The sequence below is a fragment of the Carassius auratus genome, unplaced genomic scaffold (assembly GCF_003368295.1).
Source record: "Carassius auratus strain Wakin unplaced genomic scaffold, ASM336829v1 scaf_tig00215828, whole genome shotgun sequence".
Lineage (NCBI taxonomy): Eukaryota > Metazoa > Chordata > Actinopteri > Cypriniformes > Cyprinidae > Carassius > Carassius auratus.
Genome location: NW_020528261.1, coordinates 151,222 through 173,251, shown reverse-complemented (window position 1 = coordinate 173,251; position 22,030 = coordinate 151,222). Strand labels below are relative to the sequence as shown.

The 22,030-nt window shown below is 37.6% G+C and overlaps 2 protein-coding genes across 4 annotated transcripts in view; one reads left to right on the top strand and one right to left on the bottom strand.

Annotated features, from left to right (window-relative positions):
* The window catches only part of LOC113095976 (tetratricopeptide repeat protein 7B-like), a 33,188-nt gene extending 30,521 nt beyond the window's left edge, over positions 1 to 2,667 (top strand). For all 3 annotated transcript variants that reach the window (XM_026261346.1, XM_026261345.1, XM_026261344.1), the window contains one exon: positions 1,213 to 2,667. In XM_026261346.1, coding sequence (XP_026117131.1) covers positions 1,213 to 1,434 — 222 coding nt within the window. In that variant the 3' untranslated portion in view covers positions 1,435 to 2,667. The remainder of the gene's footprint in view (positions 1 to 1,212) is intronic.
* An 8,698-nt stretch (positions 2,668 to 11,365) lies between these two features.
* calm1a (calmodulin 1a) lies at positions 11,366 to 20,769 on the bottom strand. The gene is made up of 6 exons (XM_026261343.1): positions 20,632 to 20,769; positions 16,342 to 16,372; positions 16,022 to 16,165; positions 13,140 to 13,246; positions 12,610 to 12,745; positions 11,366 to 12,369 (listed from the first exon to the last, which is right to left on the bottom strand). Exons 1-6 carry the CDS (start codon positions 20,632 to 20,634, stop codon positions 12,341 to 12,343), a joined length of 450 nt encoding a protein of 149 aa, XP_026117128.1. The 5' UTR covers positions 20,635 to 20,769; the 3' UTR covers positions 11,366 to 12,340.
* Between the last annotated feature and the right edge of the window lie 1,261 nt (positions 20,770 to 22,030).

The following is a 22,030-nucleotide window of genomic DNA, read 5'->3' as shown; positions in this document are numbered from 1 at the left end:
GCTCCCCACATTGCAGTCGATTTCATGTTTTACTCTTCTTATGGGAACATTTGGTTGTTTTTGTGCGATTGCTACACTGAGATGCAAGAGAGAGGCGAGATTTCATCCAGTGTTAGTATTTAGCAGACAATGAGTCCTGGATGTGGAGATTTGTCAGAGGAAGTGTGTGAGTGTGTGTGTGCTGCTGTGTCCGGCTGTCTGCCTTAATAGTAAGCAGAAATGTCACGTCTTATAAAGGAACTCCCCTGTAGTAGCCAGTAGCAGGAGGAAGTATTACCCTTGTCTCTGTCAAATCTCTCTTTCTCTCTCTCTCTCTCTCTCTCTCTGTCTCTCTTTTTCTGACCTTTTTTTGTGTGTTTGTTAATGTGTCTGACGCCGTTGGAACCGCAGGACAGTGGACAGCATCTGATCTTTTCCGTGTGTGTGTGTGTGTGTGTGTGTGTGTGTGTGCGTATATATATATATATATATATATATATATATATATATATATATATATATATATATATATATATATATATATATATATATATATATATATATAATATACTTTTTAAACAATTCCTGTAATGGCCAAGCTGATTTTTTTTTTAGCAGCAAATACCATCAATTACTCTAGCCTTCAATGTCATTTATATTCATATATTATGTATAAAATAAGATGTTATTAAAAATATTTAATATATACAAATAAATCAAATGTTATTTCCCGCACTGCTTTTTCAAATAATCTCTATTTTCAATTCACAATTTAGTATAAATGTAAACCATAATTATAAACTAATTATAGTACATTTGTATCAACAACAACCACAAAAATCTGTTTTTCTATTCAAATTGTTTTACCAAACACTGAACTATATAAATAACTCTATTATGTTATATTATAAATCTGTTAAATAATTCTCTATGACAGATCAGTGGTTTACTAATCAATGATTTTGATATATCTTTTATAATTATAGAATATAATATAATTATAAAATGTCTTAACGGGTCATGTTGAACCTTAATTAAAGAACTTATAATGATTTTGAATTTGACTCAGTATTGAGGCTAAAAGATGTGTGCATATTATTAAATCAATAGGAAAGTTCAAATTCATCCAGAACTCCATCTTAAATTTCCTTTACATGTTTTATTTAGTTTTTTTGACCAGCAGTGGTTTCCCTTTTTCTCTTTTGATTTGTCTCTCTGTCGGTCTTTTTGCAGGGTCTGATATTGCATCAGCTGCAGAGGTACAGTCTTGCGGAGAAGATCTTGCGTGACGCGGTGCAGGTGAACAGCACGGCCCATGACGTGTGGAACAGTCTGGGAGAAGTGCTGCAAGCGCAAGGCAACGACGCCGCTGCCACCGAATGCTTCCTTACTGCCCTGGAGCTGGAGGCCAGCTGTCCCATCTTACCTTTCACCATCATCCCCCGCGCCCTCTGAGACACTCCGAACGCTCACCACCGGCACCAACAAAACCTCTGTCTGAGAGTCATGCATGAACCACAGCCCTTAAACACACAAACAAACGCCAAAAAAAAAAAAAAAACTCTTTCCCACCCCCTCCGACGTGTTTACCAGTCCTCAGACATGGATCTGCTGAAAAACTCTGAAAACTGACTGAATCACTCTCATTGTTTTTTCCCTTCCTATTCCTTCCTTCCTTCATCTGCTAGAATTTCCACCGGCTTCTGTACATCGTAGAGCTCCACCCCACCCCTTCCAACACTCTCATTGGTTCGTTTCATACCACAGTACAAGTGGACCAATGAGAAACCTTTTCAAACTGTTGTCAGGGTGAACCAGGTGACTGACGCAGTGGTTTCTTCAAACCACCGTGCTTCCCGAAACATACAATCTTGAGATTCTAGTAGCTGTGTGTCGTACAAACCAGTAATAACACTGACTTAGAGACGGTTAAAAGTGTACCCATGCTGCGTGTGCTAATGGACAGTCAGAGTGTGTGTGTGTGTGTCTGTGTGTGTGTGTTTTGTATGTGCTGATCCAGGATATCCCTTCCTATGTGGCATGTGCGCGTGTGTTTATTTTGAGTGGAATACATGACACGGTGTTACAGTGGATCCCTGTTACACAAACACACGTAATAAAGGTTGTGTTTCCACGCAGTTGTTCCTGAGGGCAGGTGGGTCACCCATGTTATGACTCCTAGAGAAACATTACATCTCCCTTTGATCAAACACTGTATTGTTTATAGACTGTATGTACAAAAGTATCGCCTAGAGCAAATGGAATGGATGCCAAAAGAACAACTATTCTTAAAGCAAATATTTTATCTGGATTCTCATTAAAAGAGAAGATAAATCTAGTTTTGGACATTTCATTTTGTTTGTTGGTTTATTTTTCCACATTTATCATGATTCAGAGGTCAAGATTTATATTGTTGATTTATCAGAGACGTGTTAGATGTTTATTTATCTGCGTCCCAGTGGCCGTATGCTAGATGGGTGAAGACATATTTTTGTGTGTGTGACTGTTACAGATGGACACGATAAATGCAAACTCTCCTCAAAACGGTCAAAGAGATTTCAGTCATGCACAAGAGAGGAGGAGGAAGATAACGTGTGTATTTGGCGGCTTGGCAGTGTCAATCACAAGGCCAAACACACAACTGGAACTGCTGTTTTATGATGTCAATAAATGATCAATTGTGAAAAATCTGTGTTTTTGCTATTCCTTTATTTTCACATTATAAGTCATTTTTGAGGACAGCTAATATTGCTAATGGAGCCAATATAGATATAGCTAACTGAATCTTCTCCTCATTGCATCTTGATTGGAAACAGGTTTCGATACAAACCTCAGTCTGTCCTCAAGGGGGCGATACATATACTTTCATGTCTGTGCCAGCATACTGCATTTATTATTCAGATAACTAGTTGTAAAAAATATCAACTGTTTAACTAACTGACTGAAGGTACGTTCACAGTAGACTAATATTTTTCGTGCAGAAAATATTTCAAGCCAAACATATGTCTGTTGGTCAGAGGTAAATTCACATGGCCAGCTGAACCTGATGCAAAATCTGTTCCTTTCTAAATGTGTCATAACGTTGCCTCATCTTAAAAGAGACTTGACCATATAAAAATACCATTTGTGCTAAATAAATTAGCTATAGCATCATTTGTGACAGTTTGTAGAATGTAATGTAAACTTCCGTTCCATTAGGAATCGCTCTATGGATTAATTCAAAGCACAGTTATGTTTGAAATGGAGCTTGCATTTGCGTTAATTTATAAATGTATGGTCTGTTTTGGCCATATTTTTCCGTTTAATTTATTTTCCTTACATTCCCTGCTCACCTCAGCTCATGTATGTTAGAAGAGGCCACTGTTTCCCTGACTTGCAGTTGAATACTCTCAAAGCTCTCAAAAATTGATGAAGGTCCAAATGCTCACAAGCAGAAAAAAATAATACAGAAAGAATAGATGAGGTCAGCCGTCTCTGAAAAGCAATTAAGAGACATGGCCAAATAAAAACGAGTCAGGAAGAAGGATGTGAGGTGGGAAATGTAGAAAGTGAATTATTTAATGCACTTACAGGCCTGAATTAAACTAATGAGCGCTGACCGCTTGCTGTTTTACGGGACAGACCGCACTCCCAGGAGGATTCTGGGATGTACTAAAAGCTGCAGCAAGAATTTGGTCGTTATTAAAAGAGGTGCATTTTAGTGTCTGCCTGAGTGTTTCTGCCTCTTGAGACTACTTCTTCGACTCATTCCCGCTGTAACGAGCCGAACATCATAAACAACCCAGTACAGGCTCACACTGACTCTTTGATCTGGGTCAGGAGCATGTTAAACCCTAATGAGCCCTCAGCGATGGCATTATTCCTCTGGCTTCTGAAAACATTACAGGCTAGTCCTGACCAGTGTATCTCTGGGGGGTTCCCTTTGATCATCTTCAGTTGTAGAGCATTAGCATGGCCTGGCAGATGGATGAAAGGTTTGAAATGCATTTCACTGACCATTTTACAATGCAGTACTTGATTGTACATCAGACCCTCAAACAAGACACTGAATTCATAGTGCTTACTAAGGCAGCTGTCACTATTAGAAGTGCACATACTTGTGGTTAGGGGTTTATTCACCTCCTTTAACCTAAATATTAAACTTCAGTGTGTAACTCATCTCTAAACACCACTTGGCAAAATGCTCTAACCAATTTAATGCCCTGGCAACCGCCCCAACACCCTACAAACACTTAGTAAATGCCCTAGTAACCTGGTAACCAGCCAGCACTGATGCAGCAAGATTTGCATGGCAAGAATCAGTCGTGTTTGTGACGTAACGTTCAGTAAGTGTCATTTGATTTAATGCAAGGTAAAATGCAATGTAAATGTTCAGTGAAAGTGATCATAAAATGCGAATATCCAGTGATTATAAATAAATATATGTGATATGGAGTAAGCTTTCTCTGCGGTGGTCTCTCTGTGGATGGTGGCTCATGTTTCATTGGTATTATTGCTCTGATCCTGTCATTGATTGGCAGCCCAGCTCAGTTGTCACATCAGAGAGCAGCAAATCAATACAAGGGACTCCAGGGAGTTTGATTTTTTTGTAGGGTGAGCTCACATTCACACAGCCATGGAAAAGGCCTGTCAAAACCTATACAGAACAGAAGAGAAATAGGTTATACAATAATTTACTCACCTTCAGCTTATTTCAAACCTGTATAGGTTTCTTTCTTCTCTTGAACACACGATATTTTGAACTGCTGGTAACCAAACAATTGACAGTAACCACTAACGTCCAAATGATTTTCCACACAATAGAAGTCAATGGCTATTGTCAATGGTTACCTTTATATGGATTGTCATCATGTTGTTTCAAACCCCACCAAATTAATAACTTATTATTTTAGTCCAAAATGTCTGATGTTTCTGTCCCATTCTGTTATTTCTTCAGAAGATCTGCTATAGTGATTGCCCATGGATCCATATGCCCTCTCCTCACATGCCTGTCCACATGTTCTCTGGCGATTATCCCACTGAGCGGTGTTGCCATTGCTCAAGGTCATTTACTGTCATTTGTCCCAACAGTATTAGCTTAGCATATAGTACACCCATAGTTTGCGCTGGCTTTGGGACATGTAGGGAAAGCAGGTCTTTATGAAAGTGTGTGATCCGGTGAAACAGGGTAAGGTGACTCTATCCATGACCCCCGCTGATTCACAGACACAGTGTTGATAGCAATGTGTCATCTATCACCAGCAGATTAGTGAGTATGTGTGAGAGAGAGACACACTGAAATGTTGTTCATTGTTTTGGAGTGTGACAGTTCTTGGTGTCAATGTCACACACTAGGCATTCTCAGGGGTCATGACCCTTCACCCAGTTCACTGGATCAGAAGTCTTTACAGTCTTTTACAGTCTTGCTTTTGGATCAGTATTGTGCCTTTAATCCAAATGCGCCTAACCGAGTGACTCTCTTATAGTCAGCATTCAGACGTTTCAGAGATTTTCAATGGCTTATAGGTGACACCAAAGAAAGTGAATTTGTTGTCATGTTCAAATCCAGCCTGCAAACCACTGTACTTTTGTTGCATGTCCCATTTGTGTGAAATTCATAAATAATAGTCAGTAAATATACTTTATTTACTGAGAGGGGATCTGTGCATGTGTGAACCCCAATTACCTCATTAACAACAGTTAAATTTATTGCTTAAAATTTAAAATGCATTTGATTAAATGTGTTAACAGCAGTCACACCATTTTAATAATTAAAATAAATAAAAATATTCAAAGAACTTAAAATAGCATTATATATATATTCATTAAGATAAACACTTTATATACTGTTTTTTGTTTGTTTATATTGCCTAATTTTGGTACTTTCTTGTGTTTTACAATTAAATAGATTGCTCATTACATACTAGTTTCCATGACTATATATATATGTGTGTGTATATATATATATATATATATATATATATATATATATATATATATATATATATATATATATATATATATATATATATATATATTTATTTTTTTTATTTTTTTTTCTTGCAGTGTTTTATTTTTCTTTGGCCACCCATATATAATGTGGATAATATATAGAATAATAATATATAATGTGTTTGTATGTATATATATATATATATATATATATATATATATATATATATATATATATATATATATATATATATATATATATATATATATATAAATATATATATATATATATATATATATATATATATATATATATATATATATATATATATATATATATATATATATACACACACACATGTATTCCATTACAATTTTTTTATTTTATTTAAATGTAGTTCAATGTATATTTAATTGTATACATAACATTCACATTATGCAATATTAATATTTGACATTTAATTAATCACAAGCATAAATATGTTAACTTTTTCTTTCTAAGGAATATTTGTAACTGCAAACAAAAACAACTAATGCCTCTGTTGTCCTCTAAAAGTTCTTCTACCCTCTAAGAACTGTGTAACTTCTCTAATTACAATACAAATCAGCAAACACACCACACACACAAACACACACATATTAAATTCGTACAGCTGTTCCATTGTGAAGCAATGTGTTACAAATTATGCTTTTCCCACAGGGGTGTCCAGTCTGTAACAAACAGTTACAGCAGATGACTGTCCCATCAGCACCTCCCTCCACACACAACACAGATATTACAACACTCGCAATCTTCTCATTCATTCATCCATCCATCCATCCATCCATCCCTTGGATGAAAGCGTGGGAGGAGAAGTAACAGATGGAGACTGGGAAAGAGACGGACATAGCAGGAACATCCAGTGAGAGAGAGAGAGAGAGAGAGAGGATTACGGGAAGGACTCACTGTACTCTGATAAAATAAATTTAAATTCAATTCCAGTTAATTAACTTTATTTATAGCATAACAATGGCGATTGTCTCCAAGCAACTTTACAAAGTGGCAGGTCTAAAGGCCCAAGTGAGCAACCAAGCAAAGAAAGAATGACATGAGAATACATCCTGGCAAGGGAGTAATGGAGAGAATAGATCAATGAGACACTCTGCTGTAGTCCTGAAGGACAGACTCCAGAGTTTTCACTGAATCTCTTTAGTTGCAGAGAGGTCAATAAATTAATAAAACGTTCTAATTAGCAAAATAAATGTTAAAACATAAGGGGTTGTAGGTATTGGGATTGGTTGGCTAAATAAATAAATGACCTGAAGAGGATATGGCTACATAAAGTTAATCATAATATGCTTTGTAATAAAATATATATATATTTTATATCTTAAATATAGATAGACGGACGGACGGACGGACGGATAGATAGATAGATAGAAAGATAGATAATTTTACACTTTCATTTTACATCATAATTGTCGTTATGAATTAACAAAATTTAGAATATATTTTTTTGGCCCTGAATTTTTCAGTATTTTTGTATTTATTTACCAAGACTGGGTTTACTTGCACTTAGTTGTGTAATCTAAGTCATAATGCTGTCAAATGGCAAAAAAAGAAAGAAACCTGGCGCGAATCGTTGACTGATTCTTATTGAATGTAGCGCGATTGACGCATTGAGAGTGATAAATAAGTTTTACTAATTAGTACATTTTTGGTTTATATGGCATCAGAAGATTAAAACTGTACTAAAAAAAAAAAAGTTTAAAATAGTTTTACTATATTTCTATGGCATTTTTGTTATTTCTGGAGCTTAACAGCAGCCTTTTCACTTTTAATTTGGTAACTTACATTGTGATGGTGAGTAAATGATGACAGCATGTTCATTTTTGAGTGAATTATAATAATTATCCCTTCAAAGCCTGAGTGAAGATCTGAGCTATAACTCAGTCATGGCATTAGCCTGTCTCACCCCACCCAATTTATTTTGAGATCCTAAACAATGCTGTCCAATGTGACCTGTTCTAAATGTGGATACATTTTAAAATATCAATCAACAACGCAGCCTTTGCTCTCCAACTATGTGTGTGTGAGGCATGAAGTGCAAACTCCCCTTTGTACTCTTGATAGTGTGTGTTTACATGGATGTGTTCAGTTTCTCCTGTTACTGTAATGCAAGCCTGTTGTCTTTCAGTGACCAGTGTGTTGCTGCCCTGCCCTGCAGCATAGCGTTTCACTTCAGCATCATTTAACCCCACAGAGCAGCCTGTCAATCAGTAAGCCACACCTCTTCTGCATGATGACCTCACTCTGATTCACAGTGTGGCAGCAGGGACTTCCTCACAAACACAGAGAGGAAAGCACAAGGTGGAACAGATCAAATGCTGATGTCTGCAATCTAAAACAGCCCACTCCTTATCCACTCATATCTCATTCCCCACCGCTGTGCACTTTTCTTCCACCATATGGGCTTCCCTACTTCACACACATGGCTCCGGATAGCTTTGAGTCTTTCCCAGACCACTCTGGAGTTGTGCCAAACGCGCATACACACCTGATCATACAACTTAAGTGATGCTCCATGGAGGATGTGCACTGTGACAACTAAATTAATAAATAAATAAGCTGTATGCTGACATTATATATTTATTAAGAATAAAAATGGCGACATGGATACACTTTTACAAAGGTTTAAAGGAGTAGTTCACCTTATCGTTTACACAACCTCAGAAAATCCAAGATGTGGACGAGTTTTATTAGCCTACATAATAGTCCATCTGTCATCAGTGGTTCAACTGTAATATTATGAAACCACAAGAATATTTTTGTATGAGAAGAAAACAAAAATAATGATTTTATTTAACAATTTGTCTCCTCTGTTTCCCCCACATCACTGTAGTGCCATTTTGGAGAACACCTGCTGATCGCAAACTGCGTACACTCTTCTGTGTCAGCCGCGACAGAAGGATGTGCTGTTTTCTTTCAAATCAAAGCATAAATAGAAAGGTATCCTTGTGGCGTGGCTTGTGTAAAGCTCTATACTCTATACATAATATTGCTTTCTCCAGTTAAAATTAAAATGCCTTAATGATGGATTTGTTTCTTACACAGCTTTTCACTTCACAAGATGTTAACTGATGGACTGGAGTTGTATGCGTCATGAACTGCACAGGGACACAGAGATTGAAGATCCAAATGCAGTTTATTGAAAGCACAGTGCAAAGTCACAGTCCATAAAGCAGGCAATAGGTCAGAACATAGGTAATCTCAGATCTCCCTCCATCCAATCAACAACTGAAGGATTGAACCAATCTCTGCCTAAATGTTTTCTGTGGGGTGTAACAATAAATAAGGAAAGAGCTGTCGCTACCTTCTTTACATTGTGACTTTTTTTCTTGTTTGGTTTAATATCTGGTTGTTATATAATTTATTTAATATTTACAAATAATTTTCCCCACTATATGTTTACAGACCCCCAACAGTAACTCCATGTAACCCGTGCTGAGGAGGAGGGGCCTGGGTCCTAAGTAGAAAGCAGTTGAAGGAATCTGTTCGAGTAAGCTTGTGTTTGGAATAGAATATGCCACACGACAAGACGGTTTTACTGAGTACCATCTCAGATCTACATTATAGGTCTTAATCCACTATGTATATGTGTCTCACTGTCTGTGTTCAGTTGAGGTCACAGCAGGCCTCTGAAGTTCACTTGTAATTCTGAACGGACTGTGCATTCTGAGGAAAGGGAATCAATGGGATGTGTTGGAGTATTAGCTTTTATCTGGTGTCACCACCTACAAACTCTTACATGGATACTGCGTGCAGTATTCACATTTTCTATATGAATATATACGGTATACTTGGATGACATGTTACACTATTATTAGCTCACTGTGTGACACTGTATCCCACACTGTAAAGCACTCAATTTGACATCCTATTATGTAATGGATTAATAAACCAGAAGTAACACAGCTTAATAATATTTGATTGAACTGGCAATGGTTATTATTTGACTTACATAAAATTGAAAAAAGAATTAAAAAAAGTTTCTCATGAGTTTTATGATTTTAAAGATTTTTATGATTTTAAAGAATTTAATACAAACAATTCTGGCAAACTATATCAGCATAAAGACAGATATACAAAAAAAATAGAAAATAGTAATAGTAAAAAAGAAATAGTCTATAATTTTAAATAAAGTTCTAAATATTTGTAAATCAAATTTATTTAACATTCTTTGATTTAACAACTTGAATTTTACTAAGCAAAATATTAAAATGCCCCAGAATTGGTTAGTTAAAAAATGCTAAATAAGCCAGTTCTCTAACTAATCAGCTTAATGTTTTAAGTATTTCTATTTTTTTTTTTTAATTACAAATTGAAAATAACAAATGAAGGATATCCTGAAGTGTTCCGAAGTGTTACATATTATAATTTTAAATATTTTTTTCTCAAATTAAATTTCTAGGGCAAAAAAAAAAAAAAAAAACATTTAGCTGTGTTAAACATTTTATGTGGGATATTTTGGCTATTCTAGCTCAGAGATTCTTCCCATAAAGCCTGAGAGGACAGAGAGAGTGTGACCAACCATCGCCTGCAACCAAATCATGAAAAGACATTCTGTCTTATCTCAGAGGCACCAAGTAACCAGAACATACTGCATATACAGCCGAACATTTTCTGAAGCCTTCAGCCATTCTCGGATTCTTTTTCTTGGAAGTAATGCATTTAATACACACACACACACACACACACACACTTGGCCACGTGCAGCTCATCAGTCAGAAGAGCAGAGAGATGTGGGCTGTTAGCGCGCTCTCTCTCTCTCCTCCCACACGCCTGTCACTGTATCCTGCTTCTCACTGCTGAGCACATAGTAGATGCACAATCATCTCTACACCCCCCGAGCACACTGTCACTGAGCCCAGGCTTTAAATAGCTGTAAATTAAGAGCGAGTCTGAAAATTAAGTGCAAAAGTCTCACATTGAATCCGATGCGAATTATGTGGTAAAGCTTCAACTGGACAAATGAGAACGAATTATTCCAGAAACAAAAAGAAAAAGGGAGACATACTGTAGATATCTGCTGTAGGGATAAACTCTGCCTGACTACAAGAGGTGGATCCAATCAGCTGTAGTCTCTCTCTCTCTCGCTCTCTCTCTCACACACACACACACACACACACTCCATTTCTCCAGAGTCTCTTCTCCAGCTCCCACATGGTGTTTGATATCCCCCTCAACCACCAGAGCCATAGATCCAAGTTGCCAGGCAACCCCTAAAATCCCCAAAGACCGACGCGCTCAAGCCTGCGCTCGGATGGATCAGCGCTCACACAACATGACACACACATATATACAGAGACATACAGAAAGAGAGTGGTTGCCATGGTGATTTCTGTAGGTTGGCTGCAAAAGCTTCCCTAAATGTTTCTGTAGAGGATGACAAAAAGGACAAACAAGGTTGAGAGCTTCGAGTTCATGTTCTTTTATTGGAAAAAAAATCAAAAGACAAGCATGTACAACTTGGAATGAACATAAACAGAACTGAAGGTGGGCAGTCGAAACAAACCCCTGGCGGCCAAAGCCCTCTTTTGCGCTCTCCAGAGAAAAATCAACATGCTCACGGTCAGAGCCCAGAGGAAAAACTAAAGATACACACATTTATGATACAGTCACCATTGCCCTTACCCGAAAAACACTTCCACGTAAGGTGAAAGGTCACACCCTTAAACTCCCAAGCCACTCCCTCCCGCTAAATGCCCCTGCTATTGGGCACAATGCACAAAGAAACAAAACGCCAAATATCCTGACATGCCAAACACAGTTTAAAATCTCTTAACTGCTCATTTTTCTTAGAAATATCTCTTTATTAAGTTATTGAAGCAAACTGCAAAGGTCCCATTCATTCGTCCTCTATGCAGATTCCGAAAAACCCGCCCACCACCGCCAAACGATATTCAAACCTCTTTTAGATTCACCCCCAGAACGCTCCCACAGACATCGCTGAGGTTTCCGCCTCAATAGCGGCTCTGAACTCAAGCTGCATGCATGTAGAACAGAAACAGGAAGTAGAAGACGAATGGCCAGCCCAAACATTGCCACTAGCAAATGGAACCAGTTAAGCAGTTCACCAGATGCTTTTACTTTAGTTTCTGAAGGTTTGATATCAGGATTAATTGATTGATCATTTTGTAGACGTCTAAGCAGTTCTTTGGGAACAGGACCATTAACCAGTACATGCAGGTCATTTATGTCTTTTTTTTTGTTTGTTTTATTATATATATATTTTTTTCTATATATGGACATTTTCCTTTTATAACATTCAGTATTTTCTATACAGAAACAGTATGAATAAATGAATATTTTTGCGTAAGAGGTAAGTAAAACATTTGACTGATTTTTTTTTTTTGTCTTCTAAAGAGGTCAGGAGAGAACAGAAGAGCTTCACTTTGCCGTCATCATTTGTACAAATTCTGTGGACAGAAAGAGAGATGGACACTTCAGACACGAGGCTCATGATCACAACATGAGCACAAAATCCACTAGTTTGCAAGCTGCTCTTTTAAATTATTCTCCATTTTTGTATATGCAGGCAAATTATCCAAATCCAAGCTACATTAATGTAATTGAAGTGGCAATTTATAAAAGTAATGTTTAATCTGCATAAAACGGCGACCCTTTCCAGGTAATCTCAGCACACAGCTGCGTCGTACCTTCGTAATTGACCTGACCGTCGCCGTCGATGTCAGCTTCTCTGATCATTTCGTCCACCTCTTCATCCGTTAGCTTCTCACCCAGGTTTGTCATGACGTGGCGAAGCTCTGCTGCGCTGATGTAGCCGTTCCCATCCTTTCAGACACAGACAGGATCAATAAGTCAGCTGTGTCATGCCATTAAAATATATTAAACCACTAAATCCAAAGTAGGTGATTTTAAAAGTGTAACAACGTATTGTGGAAGCATAATGCAGATAAAAGGGGCAGCAGTGGTAACATTCAACAAAGGGAAGCAGTTCAATGATGCTTTTTCCTAAATATTTGACAATCAAATGTCCTAGTAAACTTGTAGGGAGAGATGTCTGACTGTGGAAGTGACTGTGAATGCCTTCAAACCAGCTGCAGCTTCACGTGGAACAAGGGCTTATTTAGTTTTCCAAGGGTTGCTTTGTTTTTCCTTGCCTCCTCACTCTTTCCATGAAAGCAAACACACCATCTTACCACCATGCCCTCTTTTCAGCACTGACCTTGTCAAACACTCGGAAAGCCTCGCGGATCTCCTCCTCACTGTCTGTGTCTTTCATTTTCCGTGCCATCATTGTCAGAAACTCGGGAAAGTCGATGGTTCCATTACCTGGAAGGGACAGAGAAAGAATAAATGGAAATGGGCCGGGATGTTTGGAAAACTCGGATAAAGTACCCTGGAGTTCAGGATGAAAGCAGGGGAGTCCATAGGGCATAATTATAATGAGGTCTAATAGCACATATTTAGTGTGTTTGAGTGACATCTAGGTAAAGTGAATTAGTCCTAGTTGAGAGTCATAGCAAACACTCTCCAGAATGACTTAAACTATGAGAAAGGTCACAGGAATTATTGTTTATTTTCTTATATTGTGAGATTAAACAAATCAAATTAGGGACACAATGTATCAACAGTAGAGTTTTTATTTAAAACACTAGTAAAATGATAAAAGTTAAATGGTAATCTTTAGCTACCTCAAAATGAATATGCATTTTTCATGCTTTAAATGTTGCAATGACTGAAATTTACTTGTAGCATTTTAAATGACTCATTTTAGCTTTTAGACTTTCATGTTTAATTTAGACAAAACAGTGCAGAACGTTAATATTGATCACATTTTTCATTTCTAAATTTATTCCAAACAAGGCATGTTGAAGGTTCTGGGTTTCTCAAGCCGAAATGTGTTTTATTCTCTTGAGGTTAACCAAGCTGAGGTGGGATATTTCCATTACACGGGACAAATATGACATCCTCCTGTGTGCATGCGTGTGTGAAAATGATCACTACAGCCATTCCCAGAGGGCTCACACAGCGTATGTAAACTGACAATGTGGATGTAGACACGTGCTTGCATATAAATGTGTGTGTGTGTGTGGTTTTCTTTACATTGCATGTTCTTCTCGATGGAGCTCTTCACAAACACTCTCTTGATTCCATGGCCACCATTGCCAAAGTAGATTATGTAAAGCTGGGTTTCCTCTAGGACTTTTTTTCAGCTGTGGTGGCAGAACTATTTCCCATTGATCACACCCCTTCCCCCTTGTGGCTAAATCTCTCTACCCAAGAATCACATGCACTCAGACTCAGAATTTAATTTATTTTAACAACAACAAAAAAAAGGATAAGTAACAAGCACAATACATTCTGTCATTGAGTTATTGAAGCAGATTCTGCAGGAATGAGTTGAATTATGAGCAATACTACAATTCCTGCGCCTAAATTCAGGTCCTGCTCTAGAATAAGCACCAACCTTTCAGTCTCTCTCTTGAATCCAACATGGAAGTGACTTAAACTGCAATTTATCGACTGGCTGCTAGAGACTGGCTCCAAAAGGAAGTCAATCCCATAGACCCCATGAGTGATGGGTTGTTACTGAATGTTGGTTCATTTAGTACAAATCTTTAATATGACTCAGGAGCAACAAGTTCTCTCAGCAAGGGATTTGCTCAGTTCATAATGACCAAACATGCGCAACCTCCAGTAGGTTCTGTACAGGAAACAGAAATGATTAGTTTACCTCCCGAGTCTTTCGGGTAAGAGTCGTTTGTTCATCACATGCAGCCACATAGACCAGAGGCTATCCAGTCTGTACTGGAGAGAGAAATTATTAGTTCATCTTCCGAGTCTTCAAGTCCGAGCAAAGACTGCATAATAATAATTAAGATAATAGTTTTGAATGGTGACAGCAGCAATGGATACAGAAATAAGATGATAATTCCCAAACTTCCTTTCAAACAAGCATGTCATTCGTTTCTTTACTCTTAAAGGTACGTAAGGTTTTGTGGTATACTATTTTATCTGAGCTTTATAGCTTATTTCTTACGATCTATAAATTGTGAATTCCTGTGATGGTTCTTTTTTTTTATAACCCTGAATTTGGTAATAAAGAGTTGGTTAATGTTTTAAACTTTATCTGTATTGCGGGGGAAAATCACTTTGATCATTTCTAAATGTAACACAACATTACAAGATACTGATCCAGGAAGAGGTCACAAAAGAACGAACATCTCGGACCTGAAGACTCAAGAGTCTTTTCCGGTACAGACTGCAACGCCTTATGCTTATGGGGCTGTCACGTGACTTGAACAAATGAACTAATAATTTGTTTCCTGTAAAGACTACATAACTTTCGGTTAACACAGGGGGATGTGATGTGACAAAAGAACAAACCACCCCAAGACTCGGGAGGTGAGGTGAACTAACAGATTGCTCAGCCAGCTAAGCAATGTATTCATCATTTCGGTTTATTATAATTTGGTTTTGGTTGGATTATAGTTATGTAATGTGATCAATGTTTGCATAAATAGATTTGTTGGGGGATTTGGATAATAACATGTAACATTTTAATTATATTCTGTTGAAATTAACAAAATGTCAGTAAAATGATCCGAACTTCCCATCGCTACTGTGAGTTCCTCGACTACAAATGATGTGAGTGGTGACACTGTGAAGCTGCAGCCATGGATGATTTTTAGTCCTGCCACAGCAGAATGAATGTAGTGGAAACACTGTAATGGGTTTCATGAGATCTTTATTACCTGCTATTTTTCAACTGGCTTTTCTGCTGTCTGACCTACAAAAATGACTCGTAGCGCAAAATAAATAATCAGTATGTCAGAATATTAAATAAAAAATTAAATAAACAGGAGTGTCAGTTATGTCATCTATGACGTTCCCCCCTTCCCCCAAAAGCAGTTAAGCACAAACCCACCCTGCAGCGGATTCCAAAGATTTCATTGGTCATTTGAATCACAGAGTTGACTGCCTACACCACACTGAAACAAAGACTAATTCCTAACCTTAACCCTAGTATACTGTATGACGTGTTTCCTGATAGAGAGCATCACGGTTTCTTCATTTCTGAAATGGGAACTAAATCCAACTCACCATCAGCATCCACCTCGTTGATCATGTCCTGCAGTTCAGCCTCCGTGGGGTTCTGCCCGAGCGAGCGCATCACTGTGCCCAGTTCTTTGGTTGTAATGGTACCATCACCATCCTTATCAAACAAGGAGAACGCCTCCTTAAACTCTGTGTGGAAACACATCAAAATTGTATAAAAAAACCTGACATATATGAAACTTAACTTTCACAGGATCGGTTTTCCTGAATCATCTAGCTGAATAAGTGGTTAGGTGACATTCACCCTTGACAATGAAGTTAATTCAGGGCATGTTTACACCAGAAACACACACAGATTGGCTTACCAGCAATTTGCTCCTCGGTGAGTTGGTCAGCCTGGAAATGGAGAGGGAAAAAGCGATGAGTAAACAAGGGTCATAAACATTGTTTTATTGTGCCAAGCACTTTACAAACTGAGCAAACCCTAATGGGACAGACGCCATGTCATGAAGAAAACAATAGTTACAAAATCAAGATCAAACCAATAAATAAGAGTAAAAGAGCTTTACCATCACATGAATATACAAAATAAACTACCACACTCAATGCTCTTCATAAAGTTTTATTAAAAAGCAAAAACATCTACTACATCTGCTCCATCTGCTTTATCTTCCTGACACTCAAAGCTTCTTCTTGAAAACTCAATAGAAGCCAATTAACTAATCAATGCCAGTAAACAAGACAAAATACCACATCCAAATCATAAACTAATGGTGAATGAATGTCCCTTAAAGACCACAATATGAAAACCGCTAAATATATTCAAAGGAACACTAAAGAAGGGCAATTCTTGATAAAGTAACCTTTATCCCATCAAACTGAATATCGGTCAGATCAGCCACCAGTCTCTTCACCTTGGGTTCATTGCCCCAGCCATCACTCTTCTTTACATCATGCTTTTCCATTTTAACTGGTGCTTTCCCGGGTTTGACCTCAGCGAGGTCAGGCCATCCACCACTTCTCGGACCTTCACCAGACCTTCTGCCAGGCACTCAGCCCGCTTGATGTTTCTTCAAATCCTGAACATCTCGACTCGCACCACGCTGTCAGTGCGGCTGTTGGTGGAGTCCACCAGCATCTGCAGGAAGGAGTTGTAGTTTTTCTCCTGTAGCTCGATCAGCTCTTTATAAAAGAACTGTTGCTGGTCGAGGAGATCGTAGACCACGGATAATGACACGGGGTCCTCCTCAGGGTAGATGACAGGTCTCTTTGAAGGCATTCTGGTCTTTGTGAGTAGAGGTTACCTGAAGCACATAATGGCGAGTCTGGCTGATCAGGCTATACCCATGAGAGCTCACCTGACCCTTGAGACCAGTGTTAGTGTACCAACCTCCCAGGCCGCATTGGATATCGCTCAGCAAGATATTAGGCTGATTTTTGAGAAGCTTAACATCAGCAGCTCACTACAGTTACAAAGCTGAGGGTCAGGGATCGCTTCAATTATTTGAAATTAGTCAAATGGGTGACCCATCAGGTCACTCAAGCAAAGTGGGATGTATTCGGAGGTAGACTGGCAGGTACACAGAATGACAGCTAAATCAAACGCCCCATCACTCTACCTGCTCCTGCGGTCATCTCAATTTACAGCCAACGTGGGTTTGCGTTTATATCGTTATATTTTGATCATCTGAGTGACACTGCTTCTCTGCTAATTGTGCAAACACCTTTCCTCCATCTGTGAACACAATGGCAGGTTTTACCTTTCCCTGCACGGATGCATTATCTCACCAGTCTCAACTGTTCTTCTGATCAAATGTATTTTTCTCTGCCTGTGTCTCACTAGGGGTCCTGTAAGCCTGAGGGTTAAGGATCCGGGCTGCTAGCATAAAGGCAGAGTTCAAATCCAGGTAAGAACAAAATATGATCTGGAGAGTAACAAAGGTCCCTTTCTGCCCTATTATGACTATCCTGATGTGTAAGGCATCTCGGCACGTTGTTCCAATTAGCATGCTGTCCGTAAATCCCTTCAAATTTTACCTTAATATGAAGACATGCTTTTACCCTTATTCAAGTCCCTAGTTATTTTCTTTTCCTGGTTATTATCCCAGTTTCATGTAGTCACAGTTGGATGGAGGGGGGATTAAAACTCACCTTATTTTATTAAATAATGTGCATGGCTAAATTATTTATAAACAATGCAATTTCTTTAAATAGGAAATTAGAATTGTCCATTTGAATTTCATGGTGACTTTTTTAGTGAATGAGTAGTTGCTGTTCTGAATCGCTTTGCGACTGCCCTGTATAATTTACAGTATAGTTAGAAAGACAAATGGACATTATATTTAAAATACGTCCAAGTTAGGTAATCAGAGTAAAAGTGAATCAGAACTGAAATCATGTTGAAACAAATCGAATCAAACTGACTTAAAAACCAAAATGGAAATCTGTAACATTATCTAAATTAATAAACATTTCAGCTTCTTTCCCCTAACAAAATCAATGTGGAAAATGCACCATCTGCAGATTCCCCATGGACCCTGTCCATAAAGGATTTTTTTTATTCTCTCCAGCTGATGGGGGAGAACAGGATCCTGTACCTCTACTGGAAACATTCCAGGCCATCCAGTGAGGCTTCAAACATCACACACCACTGCCAGGAATTTGGCCTGGATCTGAAATGCTGCTCAATGTTGCCTGGAATCTGGCCTTGATTTAGGACTCACCAAGTGGCAAGAGCAGCTGAGAGAAGGCTGGCCTGGTCCTTGGGACGCTCAATGTACGATAATGAATGTGGTATTTCCACATTCACACTATGTTAACAGGGAGTCCCCTAGGCCCCTTAACCATCATGCTGACAGATGCAAACACTCTATTGAGTCTACTTCCAGTAACTGTCTTTCTTCACAAAATGAACACCAATGTACTACCCACAACTTAGCACCTAAGACAGGAAGATGGCTGAATATAAACTCATGACCACAACTGTGAAGGCAGCTTCCTTGTGAACCAAACCAACGGTGTACAGGGGAGACAGCAAGCCCTGAAATAGCCATTCGCCCATGGCTAATCTGGCCATTTCAGCTACCAGGTTACCCAATAAATTCTCGCTTAAATAATTATGAAGTTATTGTTGTGCAGTTTAGCATGACTGTCATTTCAGAGAAGCTTCCAGAAAGGCCCATGTGAAGAAAGTACATGATCTACGTTCTACATGATGGGTGAAAAAAAAAACGAAACTAGAGCTGCATTTACTACACTGTGGCCAAGACGGTCCTGAAGAAGGGAGGAAACAGACACCTCGCACAACGACTAGCCACTCCAGCAACTAGTTCACCACAGAACTAGCACAGGCTTAAATAATATCCATAAAAAATTATTTATACTGAGCCTTTTGGCATGGTGCTGTGGAAAAGCGGAATCAGAAGCGTTTGTATGGACTCACTGAGTCGGTATTGACTTTGTTGAACTCACTCAGGACATTCTTTCCATGCTTCACGAACAATGTTTGCTTTCTTGAGCTAAAATGCACCATTTAAACAAAGGTTTGTTTATTTTCTCATTGGGAATCCAGCTGTACAATTAATGAGCTCTGTTTCAAGCTTTTAGGAGGAAAAACTTTCAAGCCCACAGCCTGGATAACAAACAGACCTGTTACTTCCACCACAAGTCAATAAAGCCCAGAATGGATCAAATATGTTTGTGCCAACCTAAACCAATAAATAAAGCCAACTTATGGTCATAATCCTACTTACTTTTGAAAGATCTGACAGTTATGCAAATGCTAATTTTAAATAAACCTAATAAAAGAGAAGCGAAGATAAATAACATGGTCATATCTAGACTACGTGTAATAATGCTTCACAGCCAACACAACCCACATGTCAGCTGCTTAAAATCTCATCATTTCACTACACTGAACACTTCGAGAAACATTTAAATCAAACACTGAACTTCTGTTTTTGTTTTTATTCAATGTTTTTTTTTATGTGAAACCCAAAGGGAGTCGGACAGCCCCAGTCACCGTTTACTTTTATTGCATCTTTTTCCATACAATTAAAAGTGAATGGTGACTGCGGCTGTCATTCTGTCTAACATGTCGGTTTGCTTTCCAGGTAAGGAAAAAAGTGAGTGAATGATGACAGAATTTATATTTTCTAGGTAAATCATTTATTTAAGGTCTTTCTTTACTCTTTATTCAGACTGGCCTGATTTTGTACAGTAGCTGTCAATGAGGTCTAACTTATAGCAAAATCATTCGCTAAAGCAAAGCAAATGTTGTCTCAAACATATCAATTAAAAAGGCAACACAATGTGTTCTTATTTAATAGACCGCGTGAACTGATCATGTCTGCTGCTGTCTAGCACATCACATTATAATAAAACGCCTATGTCACATTTCCTGCCGCACTATGACATCAATAATACTGCAACACGTTCAAAATAATAAACATGATGCAACCATCGTTTGCGAAGTGAAATGACACTCAGAACTGTTTTTCATGCATATGAAATCAAATTCGCTGCTGCACGAGAGCAAACGCAGTCTTCAGGCGGGTGGATTTGTCATGTCTCTATATTAACTGCAATGCGTTAAATACATAAAACATGAGCACATGTTCATAAATGAGTAGTGTATGATAAAAGACGATACGCACCATATCTGATGATGGAGGGTGAACTAGGTTTGTCAATCTACGCTAGACCGCAGCGAGGCTCCGCTCTCAATTAAAGCTCCAACGTGCGACTGTCGCTCGTAGAGTATTGAAGGTGATCCGGTACTATATACAATGCTGTATTACTCCGCCGAACTGGATCCCTATCACTCACTTCCGCATAGAGCAGTCATAAGCCCCGCCCACCTACTTATCATAATAACCCAAAAGTGTTTATTTATGAAAGATATAGGCAAATCGCGAAATATTCTGTATAATAAATACAATGTAATATGCACATGTATAATATGTACTTAATATAATATGTACATTTTTTTATATTATTAATAATAATATTATTTATTAATAACGCAAGTTTAGTGCCCTAATTGGAATTTTCTTTTAAATAATTTAAATATATGAGAAAGCAATGCAGATTAGCAATGTGTATTTAATATGTAATTTTAAAAAATAAGTAAATAATATTAACGTCATACGCACGCACCTGCACTGAATAAATAAATAAACTGACCAGTCCAGTATTTAATTTTCACTTTACTGCTGTAGGAAAACCATACAAATATATTTTACAGATAAAAACATGAGATCATTTAAAATCATAGCCTACTTCTAATTCTTCCCGTGAATGACCAATTAATATGTTCTGTAAAAAGTTTTTTAGAAACACACAGAAGTTGGTCTGACTAAAATCTAAAGTAAATTTATCCAATATACATTTATACATTTAGGGGCTTGATAAGATTATTAAAACGAAGTGAAAAGCAAAACTGATTTTCATATGTGACAATATTATGGCAAAATTTACAGAAAGAAAAGTATAATAATAATAATAATAATAACAATAATAATAAACATAAACATTAATCATTCAAGGAATGTAGGAGACAAATTAAAAAGTCAGTTATTAATTGAAATAACATTATCTACAAACAAGATAACACACACAAACACAAACACACACACACACACACACACACACATATATATATATATATATATATATATATATATATATATATATATATATATATATATATATATATATATATATATATATATATATATATATATATATATATATATATATATATATATATATATTATGGACAAATCGACATCCAGTATAATATTTTTTAGGGTACTAAAAATAGTATAGGAACACTTTACATCTTGAGGGAATACTTCTCTAAAAGGCACTATTTTCTTTCGTCGGAATATTACTTTTTGCATCAAGTCCTCGGTCTTTGTTGACGCCAGGGAGATTTCGGCTCGGCATGTCACTGATTTTATGATTGGCCAGATGAGACCTGCAATCCGCTCGTGACTGTAACAGCGTCTCTGATTGGTTACGTTAGACCTGCAATGCGTCAAGCCGTTGCTC